Source organism: Poecilia latipinna, unplaced genomic scaffold, assembly GCF_001443285.1.
Source record: "Poecilia latipinna isolate Pla-1442-1.1 unplaced genomic scaffold, P_latipinna-1.0 Scaffold3463, whole genome shotgun sequence".
NCBI lineage: Eukaryota > Metazoa > Chordata > Actinopteri > Cyprinodontiformes > Poeciliidae > Poecilia > Poecilia latipinna.
Genome location: NW_015116079.1, coordinates 749 through 18,305, shown reverse-complemented (window position 1 = coordinate 18,305; position 17,557 = coordinate 749). Strand labels below are relative to the sequence as shown.

At 37.1% G+C, this 17,557-nt stretch overlaps 1 protein-coding gene across 1 annotated transcript in view; it reads left to right on the top strand.

Moving 5' to 3' along the window:
- The window catches only part of LOC106941025 (catenin alpha-2-like), a gene marked incomplete at its 5' end in the record, with an annotated part of 21,117 nt that extends 5,518 nt beyond the window's left edge, over positions 1 to 15,599 (top strand). The window contains 3 exons of the mRNA XM_015023944.1: positions 959 to 1,115; positions 2,339 to 2,539; positions 15,133 to 15,599. Of these exons, the coding sequence (XP_014879430.1) occupies positions 959 to 1,115; positions 2,339 to 2,539; positions 15,133 to 15,575 (801 nt within the window). The remainder of the gene's footprint in view (positions 1 to 958; positions 1,116 to 2,338; positions 2,540 to 15,132) is intronic.
- Between the last annotated feature and the right edge of the window lie 1,958 nt (positions 15,600 to 17,557).

Genomic DNA, 17,557 nt, shown 5'->3' with positions numbered 1-17,557 from the left:
CCCAATTTTATGCCCCCATTTTTTTCCCCCTTTCAAATTTTTTTTTTTTTTTTTTTTTTTTTTTTTTTTACATACAATTTAAATGAAAGACACCAAAGAATCTCCCTTTAACTTGATGCAGTCCCACTAAATGCAGTAGAGTAACGAGAGTATTGACTATAATGTGGAGCTGAAAACAATTCTCAGCAAATCTTCTATGAATATACAATGCTGTCATTCATGCATGCCGCCTCGTTCCACACAGGTTTAGAAAACATTAAGAAAGACAGTTTGCTGGAAAAAAAAAAAAAATAGAAATCCTATTGAATATATAAATTTTTTCGTGGCGAGGCTTAAAATCCATTTTGCACAAAACTGCATTCTAACCTTCATCTGAATCTTTTGAGCCATGATTATCCTGGATTATATTTTTAAGCCATTCACTTTGGGTTTATTCAGATGGCTGACCTGTTTTTGCCTTTACCTATAATTTACAAGTCGTATAGATACAACTGTGACACTTCGGACTCCCATACATAAATCGAAGTTGGCTAAGATGTCTATTAAGAGTCGGTGAGAGCAGAAAATGTTGCAAGATCGAGCTCCATATTTCAGTTCAAGATTTTCCAATTTAACAGGGCTGAATATACTACAAGTGTACATGTTGAGGCTATAGGAGCGGTGCTGTTTTGTTTTTCTTTTTCTTTTTTAACATGCATGTCCAACCATCTCACAAGTTCCACATGATCTACTTTTAAGGGTTATTTTGTTAGAAAATAATGGACTGTGGATTGTGAGTTTCAAATGGAGCACTGCAGGATTATTACTTCTGCTGTTTTTTGTAGTAATAAAAAGACTTACGTTTAATAATACATTAAGACATGTCCTAAATCAAAGAGAACTAGTAATGTACACAAATTGTTTTATTTTCGCCATATAAATGCATGTTTAATGCAACACGATTTGTCTTCCTTTCCAGGTTATAAATGCTGCGCTCACTCTGGCCGCGCGGCCCCAAAGCAAGGTGGCCCAGGACAACATGGACGTGTTCAAGGACCAGTGGGAGAAGCAAGTACGCATTCTGACTGAAGCAGTGGATGACATCACATCTGTAGACGACTTTCTCTCTGTGTCAGGTAAAGAGTGGCAAGTATTATTTCCAGATCGTTGTGTGGAGTTTATGAAGATCAAAAAAGATTTTTCAAAACTTTGCTCATTAAGAAATAGCCAGACAACAAGCCAGACATTCTTCACGTTCATGAACGTAAACCAAAAATAAAAGAATTTAGAACGGAGGGAGTCGCATTAGCCATATATTTTCTGTCTTTGACCGGCTTTTTAAAACAGCGATGGACAAACCTGAAGGCCTTCTGTCATTTTCACTTGATGACTTGGTGCATATGAGCATACACAATACATCACGGAAGAAACTAAATTAATCCAAAAGAATTTTCCCGTCTGGACATCGTACTCAAAGCGTTTCACTGTCTGGGAGCTTACAGAACATTTAAGAGTTATGGGTCACAGACCGGTGCAGCTGAACTGCTGGTGCAGAATTTGCACATGTGGAGAAATCCCTGTGGAGAAAAAGCAACATATTTTCATCTGCTTACTGTGTGACGACACAGTGTGAATTCCCTGTTCAGTTTGTTGGACTGAAAATTACTTAAGCTGAGTGAAGATTAAATATCATTGAAAATGTCATGTTGAAAATCAGATTAAGACGTAAAGAAAATGCATTATTACTATTTTTTTAACTCATCAGTCAAAATCACAGACAAGAAAAGAGTGTAGAATAACTCATGGTCAGGAAAGAGAACATTTAGAATAAAAGTTTGTTAATTTTAGATTCCCTTTTTGATATCAAAGCATCTCCTATTTGATCAATTGTTTTGTTGTTTAATGTGTTTTATATTTCTTTGCAGCTAAATGTGTATATGTATATATATATATTTTAACTTTTGCTTTAATGTTAAGGAAATGTAAAGAATTTTGTGGTACATCAGTAGATCTTTAAAGCTTAGTATCCGTGTATTGGGATGAAAGGTGTAAAATATATATAACTTTTTTGAGTGGTCACAATTTCATTTAATTGTTTTCACATTTAGGGAACATTTAGACTTTAATTGGTCATTTCTGTGATCAGCACTCTCATCGATTTTGGTGGCAGTGACGGATATGTGTGGCATAACTTGCAATTCACAGTTGCAGTGTTAATGCCATGTCCCGACATGTCTCAAAAAATCCATGGCAATCTTGATATCAGACAGTTTTTGTGTTTCTAAGGAGAAGAAAAAAAATAAAGAAGGTATATGGTCTCTTTTGTTTGATTCAAACCAATTTCATTCTTTCTCTTCAGAGAACCACATCCTTGAGGACGTCAACAAATGTGTAATTGCCCTGCAAGAGGGAGATGTGGACACTCTCGACCGAACTGCTGGAGCCATTCGTGGACGAGCTGCCCGTGTGGTCCACATCATTAACGCTGAGATGGAAAACTACGAACCTGGGGTCTACACCGAGCGCGTGCTGGAGTCCATCAAGCTCCTGTCAGAAACCGGTTAGTGCACAACAGTGGTGTAGCATAAGAAGCCATAATTGAACATATTATTTTCACACTCCATCGCTGAGTCATGTCTTATAAATGCATATTTTACCATGAATCGTTTGGCAAATACAGTAGTCTAACCCCCACCACAGTCACACAAAGGTTCATATTCTGAAACCTACTGTAGCTTTCATTACTGGCTGAATGCTCGGTTCCCCACATTTATGATTAGTGTCTTGGCTCTAACACAAAAGCTGGACACCACTTGTGAACCCCTCTACCATTTCTGGCGCTCGTCCATTTTTCATCAGTTATTTTTTTCTCTCTCTCTCTTTCTCTCTCTGCAGCGTCAGGGCTTATTTTAGAAGACTAAAGTTTATCTCTGTGGTAGGCAAGACAGAATGAACAAATTCCTCCTGTCACAAGTAAAGTAGAAAAATGTACTTTAAGCCAGACTTTTCTGTTTTGAGAATTCACCACATTTAGAATGAGCCGTGGAGACCGCTGTATGAAGTATACACTTAGGTTAAAAGATGATTTGAATTGTTTAAGTATTATATTTATTCAACTGATGTTTTGCTCACACTAAAAGGCTCAGATGGATTTCTGACTGAAGAGCAGTCTAATGTGTCCTAACCTCACATATAGTCTCTTACTGGAAGAAAAATTGTATCTTTGGTGTCCAATTTAACAAAATGGGAGAACAGAGGAAATAAGAACTGCTGAATCAGAATGGCTTTACCTTTGAATGCACTAAGTGATTCTTTTTTCAAATTAATTTTAAATAGTTGGTTCACTAATCTCAGTCACTGAAGAAACCTCCAAGTCTGAATAATGGTAATCAGGACTGACCAAGCAGTTTAGATTTAAAAGCAGTAAATCAGATGAATTTAGACAACCTAAAGTTTTTTTGTAACTTGCTAATTCATAACACTACATGATTTAACCAAGCCTCACCAACCACAGTTTTAGTTGAATCAATATAACTAAGTGAATCAAGAAGTTAGTTCTTAATTTTTTTTTTTTTCATACAACGGTCCAAAAGTGAAGCTTCATCAGGATGTCTGCTTTGTTACATCTCCAGCCCCGTCTGTTCTCTATAAATCACAACCGTATAATACAGGATTTTCATGAACTTCCTTTTGGACCTTATTGGAGAGATTTTGCAATTTATATGCCGTGATGCTTCCCTTCAGTCACTTCTTTGACTTCATCCGCCACATAGTCTGAACAACAATCTCCTGCTTCTGTGTTGTCAACTAATTGTAAAATCTCACAGGAAAGCTCACCAGAATCCTTAATGTCATGATTTTCAAAGAATGAGGCCAAAGTAGTGGAGTTCAGTGGATCAATGTGAGCCCCACCCAAAGCAATGCCTCTCAACCTCAAGGGACGAATTTGAAAGATAAAATTATGTCATGGTGATGCTACGGGAACAGGAACCAGGAAAGAATTATTTGCTTCAACTTTCATAAGTTTGCATGTTACTAATTTAATGACGAATTGAATAAATTAATTGTATATTAAATACATTATTTATGCATATAATTAAACATTTATTTATTTCATTCTACATTTATTTAATGATTTAATGATTTATTTACTTATTTAATCTTGTCCTTTTTAACCCTCCATATTTGACTACATTCTGTCAAAACCTGTGAACATCTAGATTAAAAAACCGTAAAAGTGTTTTTTTAGGAAAGACTGCATATCATATCTACCAAAACTATAACATGTCACTGTTTTTACACCCATGCATTTTTTTTAATAATATCATCTGTCACAGCCTAAAACCTTATTAAAAGGTAACACTGGGCAGAGGAGCGAATTTGATTGGACTTTTGGGGGAGCCTGTGATCGATGAAGATGGACTATAGCAATGCTTGCAATATTTTCTATAAGAATGTTTGCAGCCTGCTGAAATGGATGTGCACACTCACCCCTAACAGGATTAACATGTAATGAAAGCATTTTTTTACTGTTAAAAGCAAAAATGACAGGGTTTTTTTTCTTGTTTGTTTTTTATTACATTGTACAGAAAGCTAAAATGGTGTACGCATTAAAACTGGTGACTCTAAATGTGAAATAATAGCCCTGCAAAACATACATGCTCTATAAATGTAGAAGCAAACTAATGATTTTCTTAGTACAGTCATGTATAGCGTTTTATAATCATGTTCATTCAAGAAAGAGACTAACCAACCAGAGAAGAAACGCATTGAATTTTGTTTTTCTTACAAAGATTTTTGTTCTCTGCAAGAGCTGTGCAAATTGCCTAAAAGTATACTTGAACATGCCCTTTAAAAATGTACTGTCACAAACAGGAGACAAAACAGAGCCACAGGATGAAAGGAAAGAAGTCATTTATCCATTACCGGTATAGAAGAATAAAATCTGACCACAATCCGTCCTGTATACCAAAAAAAAAAAGTAGAACATCTTCTGACAGGCCATTATGCTCTGTCCACCCCCAACCCCCGCCGTTCTACTTTTTTTTTTTTTTTCCACCCGCCTTTCTCTACCATCATCCCCGCTCCAGTTTCTACCTCTCCCATTAGAGCCCATTTAGCAAGGCGGTATATCTGTTGTTTCGCTCGTTACTTTCATCTGCCAGGATAATTGAGAGACACAATCTGCTCCCCTCCCTATTAGCTGATAAGTCGCAAACAGCATTCGTTGAGTCACGTGCGCTCAGAAAGCCATCTGTCTAACGCCCCTCTCCTGGTGATCAGCTCCACCATAATAAACTACTCACACTGTTGGTTATATGGCAATATAAGGGCATTGTGATCTGTTACTGCATAATTCAGTTTAATTGATTAAGGTAATTAATTGATGGCATTTCATGGCAATATTTGATGAACACTTGAGGTCAATTTTATGCAACTACTGTATAACCTTGTTGAGCACTCTGACTTGATAATTACGCTGCTGTTCTATTAATCCTGAAGGGAGCATGTATCTTGTTTCAATAGTCAGCGTGGCGCAGAAGCATCATGTCAGCATTACCGAGAACAAATGGAGAACTCTTGATGATTCACCATTATGTTGGTTCCCCATTGATTTCGGTTCATCATGTATTTTATTTATTTATTTATTTATTTTTTTGTTTTAAGAGTTTAAATGAGATTTAGTGGTTTTCCTCCACTAGTCTGACACCGTACCTTGATGTCCCTACAAAGATGAGGTATTTTACAACGCTGTAATTATGCTCAATTGTTAGTTCAGTTGCAGAATTTGTTCAACTAGAAAATTAGAACAGCTTGGAGTCTGATTCATAAAGAGAAACAGAAGCCAAAAGTTATATAAATGCTTGCAAAGTCATTAATAGTCAAAAACTTTTTTTGTGTTTTTGTAGGAGCTTTGTCATAAGCCAACACAAATCAGTGCATATTGTTGTTATATTAAAAAAATATGTTATTTTTTTTTTCCCAATAATATCTAAAGTGTTTTGTGCATGTATAATTACCCTCCTAAGTGAATATGAAGAACTACCTTCACTGCAATTACAGTTGCACATTTTCTGGGGGGAGTTTCTGCCATCATTGCTCATTTCATGACTTTAAAGCTTAAGCTAAGTCCACAGTCCTAATGGACCATTTGTATGTACAATTTTGATTAAAGAGGTTAATTTATTGCAATTTCAACCAAAGCTATAACAAAGCAAAATACGTAAAAAGAGAAGTGCTGTGAATACTTTGTGGTACTCACAGGGTTGCAGAGCATAAACTGCTCTACAACTTTATCCTGATCTGTCTAGTGTGTCCTTAGTCTTGATGAAACTGTTTGTTCACTAATGGTCTTTAATAAACCTCTGAGATGTTCACAGAATAGCTGTATAACACAAGGGTGCCCACGGGAAGACTCTATTATTAAGATGAATTCAAGAAGGGAGTTGGTTGCACTGGATTTTAACTTTAGAAATGAGTGTAAAGGAGGTTGAATAAAAATGCATACCATCCCTCTCAGATTTCTGTTTGCAAAGACATTTTTAAAGCATGTATCATTTGACTTTTGATTTGCAATTCTGCTTTGTGCTCTTCTGATGTGTTAAATGCCACCCAACTAAAAAGAATTTGACTTTGTAATTGACTGTTTTAATCTATTTTCTTCATTCTGGATTTTAAAAATGTACACTTACTTTTTACCAAGATTAAAATAAGGAAGCACAAAAATGTCCAAAATGTTAAAATTTCAGACTTGGTATTACTATCAGAGTTAGAACATAATAAATAGATCATACATTTTGACACAAAAGCAAGGATTCTCTGAAAAAAAGTGACAGTTGCCACAGCTAGCATGATGTCTGTGGACTGACAATCCAACTTTTTTGACAACAAAACCGCTTCATTGCTGCAGTTCAGACCAGTTCATGTTTTTGAAATGGTGATGCTCACCTGTCACTGACAAGTCATCTGTCTTGGACAGGAAATGTATATTGGACCAATGACATTTCCCCTATTTTCAAATCTGTGTGATGGTGCTGAACTCACATTCGCAACTTGCCAAGTAGCAGAATGGGGCAGACTTCTTAAATACTTAGAAACAGAGAGAGTTCACACGGTTGTCATCGTTAATGATAGATTTTGGATGTCCATAGAAAAATGGCAACACTTGTGGGGGGATGTCTTGGCAAAATGAAGAAAAATACCAGGAATAATTCTGGGTTTACTTATATTGTCCTTGGCTGCAGAAAATGTTCTTATCACAAACCTGACAGCTTCATTGATTCATTCACATTTGATCTATTGGACAGTTTCTTCCCAACCATTAGACATTTCAGATTTTGTCTCAAAACACATTTTCAAATTTTGAGTAACAGTTCACTTTCATAACTGTAGTTTTGACAGAGGAGGGTCTGCACATTGAAGCACTTATACATGGGTATCCATTATTTAGAAATTATAAGCTGTGAAAAATTTTAATGCAGCTGCTTAAAATACTGTGAAGTAAGAAAATTGTATGCACTCAAAGATTAGGAGAGAGTCTCACATTTACCTTAAATGAAGAAAATGTCATGCAAAACATTACAATTTTATTTACTTTATATTATAGCAGTAATGATCGTCATCATGACTACAGTATTATTTAATGCTTATCACTAAAGCTGTTATTTTTTATGTTTGAACTGTGCACAGTTAGCCAAATACTTCTTATCTTTAAAATCAAAGTATGGTTATATATGAAGTTGCCGCATTGAATCTGTTATTTTGAAACTGGTATACAGTGATTTTTATTCCTAAATGTTTGTTTTTATTGTGACATTTCTTCTGCAAAAAAAAAAAAAAAAAAACTAATCTAGAGCATATTTAACAGCTTGGTCACGTTAAGCAGCTTGGTCAGAACTCGGATAATACAGTCTAGACAGTTGCAAAAAGTAGACCAGTCAGATGTCCTCAGGGAGAAATATCACTTAAATTTTAACGATTCTGGATACCAATCGAGATGTCAAGTCCAGGAACCAGCAGTTGTGTTAGACCAGTGTTTCATTGGCTTCACATTTGTCTTTGATGAAGAGCTGTTGTTATTCCTGTTCGCCTCTTAGTGGTAGTATTTGTGGGGTGGGGCGTGGGGATGGGTGTAAGTGCTACCATGCACTTCTTATCTGGACCATAAAGCACTTATTGATCCTGGTGAACTTTTGCCTTCCTCTCCCCTCAGTCCTTCCCTGAACCTGATGTCTATGGATCTGAACACAGTCAAGGAGAAATCTATAGCTGGGGGGAAAGATGATTAAGTGTTGCTGAACAATGAAAAAGGATATAGGACCGCACACTTTTTTAGAGAGTACCAAGTCCAATTAACTAGACTCTACCAAGAGAATCAATAGCTGTCACCAAAGATTTCACTAAGCGATCTGAGTGAGATTTTAGTGGAATTCATTGATGCTTTTCCCCATTCATCCCTTTTCAGATTATTGTGCAAATGTCAAACTTTTTTTTTCCTTTGGCCCCTATGTATATGTTTGTACATTTGCCAGTTTTTGAGGTGTCTATTGGTGCTGTTTGATTACTCCTCTGTTTATGCCCACGGCAACTCATGCCAATCACCACTCCCTCCCTATCATTTCTGACAGCTGCCACACCAACACTACGCTCGCCACAACTGCAGTACTTGCCCTTTGACCTTGTCTCAATTTGCCCATTCCTCCTTCACACATTGAGCTTGGTCAGATTTATGCTCAGGCAGAGCTCGGGCAGCCAAGGAGTGCTGTGCAAGGCTCTGCCATAGATTCCTGATGGACAGTCAGGTCTGGGATAGAAGCGTGTCCTTGAGAGGTTGAAAAATCAATAGCCTAATGGGAAAGTGGTTATGACTTCTCACAGTTTACCCCCGTCATGCTCCTCCTTCTCTGTTACACCTTCCTACCTGGAATAACAGTCTGTATTTCAAATAATCTAGCCCCTCAAAAAGACAGAGAATTTTTTTTAAGTTGCTCATTAACGTGAAGCCTGCAGAAAGAAGATTAAAAACTGATATATGGTCCATATTTTGTCACCATGCCATTTGAGCAAGGGAGGAGTCGCTCCTTGTTATTACATTGGGCTGGAGAAAATGGGATTTAACCAGGCTACAGTCATTGTGCCTCCCACATGTCATGCCTGTAAATCAGTGGATCAACTGCACTAAAAGGAAATGCAGGCGGGACTTAAGGGATACGAGGAAAGACACTTCATACTTTCTCCCTCTAAAATAATAGCTAACAGAAACAGTGTTGTTTTTTTCCCCCTATATTCTTAATAAGTAAATCCACCTCACTGACCTTAGACAAAACTATTTGCAATTACACTTTCAAAAGTGTTAAACAACCCAATTTAGAAACAGTTGTGTACGCCAAATAAGGACCGTTTCAGCCCCAGGTTGATTTAACGTAACTGGGTTAAGAGTTTCATTTGTTTCTCTTAAGTGAAGCGTACCGAAAATTTACTGAAACTTGGCTCTAAAACCAATTTACATACAGAAACTTGATTTTAATATTCCTTTACACACCTCCTTTGCAGGATTTTACCTAGTATTGATACACACTAAAATCTTGATAACAATTCATACTAAACAACAATGCATAAAATATTGACTGACATATTTTTGGTCAGTATTGGAATGTTGACTCTGTAACCAGCTACTTAGCAGCTAAAAGGCTCATTCTGTAACGTAAACAAAGTTATTAACACAAACTACTGTTGAAAATATTATACATCATCTGTTTACCATTGACTTTTAAAAGAGCTTTAGGGTAGTCTGATGAGAAAGTTGAATTGTGCAAAATGGCAATTTGTGAAGAATAATGAGTCAACTAATAATCTTTTCTCTAACTCAACAAATTGGGCCATACTTTTTGGTTAAAAATTATGTGACTTCTATACCAAAAGCTTAAAGCCAGAAATAATCCTGCAATATTTAGACAGTAACTAGAAACAGGGAGAACAACGTGTGCTTTCTGAATACACCAAGTGGCCTCCTTATTTGGTCCATATGTGTGAAAAACACAGCTGGCTGAGTCACTTTTTAAATCTGCGTCCATTGTTACAGTGATGGGAAAAGAGGTATTATCCAAAATGACAACTAGATAGCAAACTCCAAGCTTGAAAGGAGAAGAGCGAAGGTCCCTTAATCAGTGTGTAAATAGAGGCGGGAGTTAGAAGAGAGCGCTGATGAGGAAATTACTATGAGACGAGCGGGGCAGAATGAGAATGTTGCAAAAACATTTTAACCAAGATTACACTGTGGGAGAGAAGACCAGATAGAGACCGAAAGGAGGATTTTTGTTAGTTTTCACCCAGTCAGTGTTACATAAGCATGAGGTTTGTGGTTAGACCGAAGGTCTTTGGAGCTGTTAGGTCAAAGATTCAAATGAAAAATGACACATTTTTGTGATTGTGGTGTGCAGAGAGCAAAACAGCATACTGGTTTTGCAGAATCCGAGTTGGCTTCTCTTGCCGCTTGAGAGGCATGAAGCAGAAAAGATCAAGATCTGGAAGTTGTTGTTTTTTGTTTTTTGTATTTTACAATGCCGTATAACTGCCAAATTTTTATTCCATTTCCATGCCTGTGGGGGGAAAAAATGGCAAAACACTTTCCACTGGACCAAGGGTCCTCCACGTTTTGCACACACATCAGACTTGCTCTCTAATGTAATTTTTGGTGTGCTGGAGTAGGAAGGGAATTAACTGTATTAGCACAAAATAAACAACTCTCCTCTGGGTCAGCCTATAAACTGATTCATCCATGTGGCTCACATGCTTTTCTCCCTGCTCCCTTTGACTGCCTATCTTGTTACTTGCCAATCAAACCAACAGAAACAAATTGATGCTTGCTAGTTTCAAACTAAAGCCACTCTGTTCATCATACGGTGGAAATTACTGTATATATTTATTGTTTTACCAAGTAGCCTGACATCAATACACCCTGGGCGTTGGGGACCCGGCATTAGAACCCTAAAGGTGCTTTGTGGTATCTGGGACCAAACATTAGTCACAGATCTTTTAACTCCTGTGAGTTGCAAGGTGCTGCCTCTGTGGTTTGACTTGTTTGTCCCACAGATAATAACAAATGGTTGATTGGACTGAGATCTGGGGAATTTAGAGGTCAGGTCAACACCTCAAACTCATTGTTCTGCTCCTCAAGCAATTCCTGAACTATTTTTGATTTGCAGCAGGGAGTATTATTCTGCCAAAAAAAAAAAAGGAGCTAAAGCCGTCTGAGAATACAATTTCCACCTTTGCCGTTCTGCTGCTATACAGTTCAATACACGTCAATCTGCATTGAGTATTCTTATGCCTTCCTGATACATTTTTAGAACCAGATACATTTCTTCAGCAATTTTCTCTCACCCCACGAACCACCCTTCTTCTTCTCAGAGGTGTATACATCAGTCATATCTGGAGCTATTCTGGATTCACTATAATGCACTCCGCTCACTATTTTCAACTGGATTAATAAAATGTTATCACATGACGAACAAGTTAGCTATCACAGTTATCCTCTGTAAAAGTCAAACGCAATGTATAGCCAGATTGATAATTAAGGTAGGATCGATCTCTGGATAATACTTGGAAATGATTTCTGCTTTTGTGTACTTTTTTCATGTTTTATGACTCCACAGTAAAACGATACAGGCAGCAAATGAGGGAAGAGTTGTTCTGGCTGGACTTTAATGTGAGCACAGTAAAGGAAGCTAATGACGGCAAACTGTTTCCTACAGGCTTAGATAAATTGTAAACTGCTGTTGTAAGCCCTGTGGCCACATTTGTTACAACAGTTTAAGTGTTCAACACTTCCTATGCTCTTTCCTCTCCTGTCCAGCTTCACTGTATGGGAGTTTTTGTTTTTCCTGTCTTGCAGATTATTTCTGGCTATCTGATTGGGAGGGCGGTCCCATGACATTTCCCGATTGACTTCTGTTGAGGCAAATCTGAGATTCACGTGCCTGGATTTCCTGTTTGGGTTTGACATTCAGCAGATTTGGAAGCGGATGTGCTCATTAGGCTAATAAAGACATCGCTACACTGTCGTTAGAGATGGGGAGTTTTTAATCGTTGAATTTGTAAATTATAAAGATACCAGAAACCAAACTGTGCAAACAGTCTCATACTGCAGATGAGTCACATCCTTAATATTATTGCCCTGTAACATCTGTGCCAACCGCACTGATGCATAATGGCAAAAGCTTCTGAAATATAGAGAATCTTCTCAAGTAAACCATGTTTTTTGTGATATTGTAAGGCACGTGCAACTGGAAGAAAATGCTCTGCTATGAAGATACAACTACTTCAAAACGCATCTTGGTTTGTATAGTCACATAGGTCCTGCTTTCTCAAAGGCTTTTCTACTCAAAAAAACAGCTAAAACAATCCTATAATGTGACACATTTATGCCTTAAGTACTAAATGGAATGAGAGCCAGCAGTGATTTGCAAGAAATTTGAGAAAAGGTAAACACAGTAGATGGTCTTGTGTAATGGCAAAGAGCTCTGGGGCCGTTCTTTTCATTTTAGACGATGTAGATTTGTCAACAAATGGGTCCTGCTGTCTTCAGATGGCTGCAGGGAATTATTGAAGTTAACAGGAAGCTTTTAACAAAGTATGCAGCAGCTGTGGACCACAGGGGCCACCAGAATCCCTTCAAATTATTTACTGCTCATTGCAGACACAGATTCATACATGTTCTGCTTCAGATGTAACATTTCATACCAACTTAGGCAAATCCACTGGCAGGGTGGTACAAAACTAAGTCTTGTATTTGTATTGTTCTTACAGTCTTATATTTGTGTTATTCCTGTATTTTCGTAACCCATTGTACTACCATTGATAAGTCAAAACACTCTTAAGTCTCCCTCGTAGTCACACCTACTGTGCATATTGTATGAGGCAAGGAGACTATGAAATGGTTGACATTTCATAGTCGAAAGTATCGATTGCCTACATTTTTCATGACAAATCCCTTTATTTCCCACAATCCCAGTGGATACGAGTAAGTTTTATGAGCCATTTGGGCGCCTTCTTTTCCGCCAGCATGACTGTAAGTGCTGCACAAAGTGGCGGTTTGACTGATGCGCGTCCTTGCTACTGGTTGCATGACTCCCAGCCTTATCAGCTTGGTGTTGCATTCAAAGCAGTCTGATGTGAACACTGTTTCCTGCCAAGCAGTTTACTGTGTGACACAGAGTACATGTACACGATCTTAAGTATTTTTCTTTGCGCAGACGTGTGCAGACTTTAGTTAAGTCTAAAGTAAATTTTTTTGTCATTCGTCACAACATTCAAGAAATCCCTTAGCAACACAAATATTTCATGTAAGATTCAGCCAAAGAAAATCCATCACCTTAAGTCTTATCATTTACAATGTTCTACCCTTAAAGTAGTTTTATAAAAAAAAGAGAGTAACTTGAATATTGCGATTTAATTTGATTCAGTTTGATGATATAGCCACAATTCGCAACTACTCAACATATCCAATTTAACACAACTTAGTCATTCGTTTTTGGGAAGATTTTGAACCGGCCCGTATATTACAGATTATTGCTCGTCTCTTAGCTTCATTTGTAACATTATTTGCTTTTAGCCGTCATAATATTGTGTTTAAATTGGGCTTTTTGGATGTGAAATTAAGGTTTATGCATCAAAAAAGGTTGAGACTGTGCTCCGTACATCTCGTTAAGCACGTCACCAGGGCATATGGCCTCTGCTTTGAAGTTTTCACGCACTCATTGTACTTCCATAACTTCTCAGTTTAACTACATTTAAGCCTGGCGGGTGAAAAAAATCCATTTCTACACGGTCACATTTAATTCCCTTCATCATTTTTCAACTGGAATGAGTGAAATTGCTTCTTACCAGCAACTTTGCTCATTAAGAGCTCGGAGAACATTTAAATATTTCTATTTAAATCGCCTTCCCAGCAATTCCCAAAAGCCTATTTTACGCTTCTGCAGTAAGTGGATTAAACTGAATTAAAAGTGAAAAGAAAAAGGCACAGATTTTTTTTTTGTATTGCTTTTTATGTTTAGTGAAATATAGAGTATATTTTACATCAAACAAATAGGTACATTGCGGATACACCTTTAGTGCAAGTGGGGAAATTGATCTTGCTTGCTTTGTATGTAAGTGAGCAGGATAATGTGGAGCATAATAATGAAACCACACAGTTGGCTTTTAGGTGAGAGTCCACAAGCCAAGCTGCAGTACCTTATTGCTCTTTCCCCATATTTTCCTTTTTATCATCCATCTGTCCTCATTAAATTTGTTTTTCCCTCCAAAAGCGATGTTCTTTTAAATCAATCCAGGTATTCGCTCTTGGAAAGCTAAATCAATCTTTAATCATACATATTTGCTGCTTATTTTTTCGAAGTAAACAATAAATCTTTTTTTTTTTTTTTCACAAAATGAGCTGTTTTTTCTCCATCCTTCCTTGTCATTTTTGTACTGAAATATGTGCAGAATGAGGATTTCATAACAAATTACATGTACACTAGAATCACATTTAAAGTTTGTATTGCTGTTGCAAGCATTTATAGTTTGAAAAAGCCCTCGGTTGTAAAGAATATGTGAGAATCTTTCCTGTCTGATTACCGTCTACCTCTGTAAATGGCTGCTAATGTTATGATTAGTTTTTTCTGCCTCACAATTATTAATCTCGCCAGAAGATCTTATAGAAAGGCGGCCTGCTAAATATTGAAACATAAAGTCAATATTCCTGAATATTAAGTGCTTCATCACAATTCAGTTTCATCACAATTCAGCAGAAACACACAAAGAGCATAAAGCTCCTCCATCAACTCCCAGCAGTTTATGCTCAGAACAAAACCAGCCCTTTTTGTGGTCAATAGGGTTTTTTTTAGGGCTTTTGTTTGGCTCAAAAGGACTTTGATGAATGTTTCCTTTCACTGACATTATGATTTGACAGCCTGGACCCTCACATTAGCTCACATACTTATCTCTCTATTTAGTCATAGATGCACACAATTACACTATGAGACCAGGCACCGAGCTGTTTTTGAAAGGAATAGTTTTACTTATGAAGGCGCTTACTTATAAGCACTTTTGTTATAATTCAAAGAAGCAGATGACAATTACCACATTTCCTTTTGCCTTTTTCTTCTGCAGTGATGCCACGTTTTGCTGAACAGGTGGAAGTAGCGATCGAGGCGCTGAGCACAAATCCCCCACAGCCCTTTGAGGAGAACGAATTCATTGATGCATCTCGTTTGGTCTACGACGGCGTCCGTGACATCAGGAAAGCTGTCCTTATGATACGGGTGGGTTCGTCCAGAGCATTCACTGAATTTCACCCAGATATCCTACATCCACTGCCAATTAGCCATAACTCACAGTTGCAGTTGAGTTTGTATTATGATATCATTTTATCAGAACCAGCAATCTGGGCTTTGCTCCCCATGTGTATTGTTAAGCCCTTGACCCTGTCGCTGGTTCACCTCTTCTACTTCCTTGGACTTTTGAGAGATACCAACCCTTACAGAACCACCTACTTGTCCTACTTACTAAAGTCCTTAAACTTGCCCAGGGATGTGTTTGCGTATAAACTTTAAAGACTAAATTAAAAGTTGCTGCCAAACATATGACCCCTCTCTGCATGGCAAGTCCCATAATAAAGGGATAATTTGTGTCATTCATGTCATTACATGGTGTATGTTAGGAGTTATGAGCATGTATGTCTAATTTCAGAAATTTTCCAACCTAAATACCTACATTTTAATAACTGTATATGCAATGTAGCACTCTCCACTAAATTTAGCTTCTGCAAAAACACAAAAAATGAATGAATAAATTAAGGCAGTTAGGGTTTAGTATTTCACAGTCTGCCTGCACTTTGTCAGTGTAAGATTCTCAAGTTCAATTTTAAAAATAAACATGCTTATTTTTCACTCGTATATCCATTCGAGCTTTAATAAATGCACAGAGTTTTGTGCATTTTTATTTTTATTTTGTAGAAATAAAAAGGGGAAAATAAAGATATAATGCTAATAATAAAAAGGTTACGTCACAGATTATTTAGACATATCAATCAATCAGTCAAATTTTATTTGTTTAGCACATTTCAGGAGCAAGGCATTTCAAAGTGCTTTGCATCATTAAACACAAAAACACAGTCATGCAACATTGACTCAACAATCAACAACATTAAATTTCCTGCCGAGTCGAAGTTCTGCCCTTATGGGTACCTCATCAAAAAAAACAAACAAACAAACAAACAAACAAAAAAAAAAAAACAGGCAGGAGCGCTAGTGCATCCACATTTTAGAGTTATACTTATCTCAGGTAATCTTAGGACAGACCAGGACTTGTATAATGCAGTTGTGCTGATTCATGACTCTACACAGAAGTGTGTAGACACAATGCCTGATATCAGCTACACAGATCTAACACCTCAGTTCGCAAACACATCTCACTCGCACTACTGTGCCTTGGGAGTCTCAAGAATATTCTCAAAGAAGAATTGTGTGGCACTGTCGAACCCTGAATGCTGTTGTTTTTATAGTTGCGCCAAAGATGGACTGCATATGAAGGTGAGCAAAAAGTTTTGAACAAAGCAATTTTAACATTTCTGGAGCACATGTAAAACTTATGGGGATACATTTGTCTGCCTGTAAAGTTTGCATCACTGCCTCTCGGAGTCTCTATTGTCAGAGAGATCACTAGTGAGGTAATGTCCAAGATATTTGACCTCATCTGTTAAAAATCTGGAAAAGTCTGTTTTTGATGTTCCTTTGTTTCTATTATCATTGTGAGACTATTACACTGCCATTATGTCATCTTAAGATGCTAATTATGTTAATGATATTAACTGGTTGAATATTAACAACCAGTTAATATTCACTAACTAATTAGTCAGGTCTTCTGTTTGGTGACCTAGCCAATGACTAGAAGACCTAGCTACTTAACAGACAAGCCACTTTTATTCACCATGTGAAGAATCTGCTCTGTGTAGGTCATACAGGCTCAAATTTTAGAGAACTTAAAAGTTTTAATTTTATTATCTTTTATCTGATTGTTAGCTCCAGTATGATGCAAATTTGTACTTGCAGGACATCAATATTTTTAACACCACTAGTACTTTTTTTAATTGCTAAACGACATATTGATGTAAAATATTTTATAACAAAACCATACCAGCATGCAAGATGAGGAAACGTGTAAAGGAACAAATAAAATATATAATTCACGTGATCTGTGTGTTTTCAAAACTGTCGAGACAAAAACAAAAACAAAACAGCTTCATAACAAGCAGCAGCTCCACTCTGTTACAGAGTGTACACTTTTCACACAAAACTGACCCTCCTCTTTTCAGCATGTAATACATTTATTCAACTTCATGCAGGCTGGAAGGATTCCCATTGCAGTTCTGGAAAAAATCTAATTATGGAAAATAATTTGATGTTGGTAAATAATGTAAAACAGGCAGCTTTGAACTGCCCGGGACCAGCTGGCTTCATAATCCCATCCAAGTTCAATTACTTTCCGAGGAAACAACTTGGAAGATCTTTGCTTTCTCTGTTGTTCGGCTCTGTCA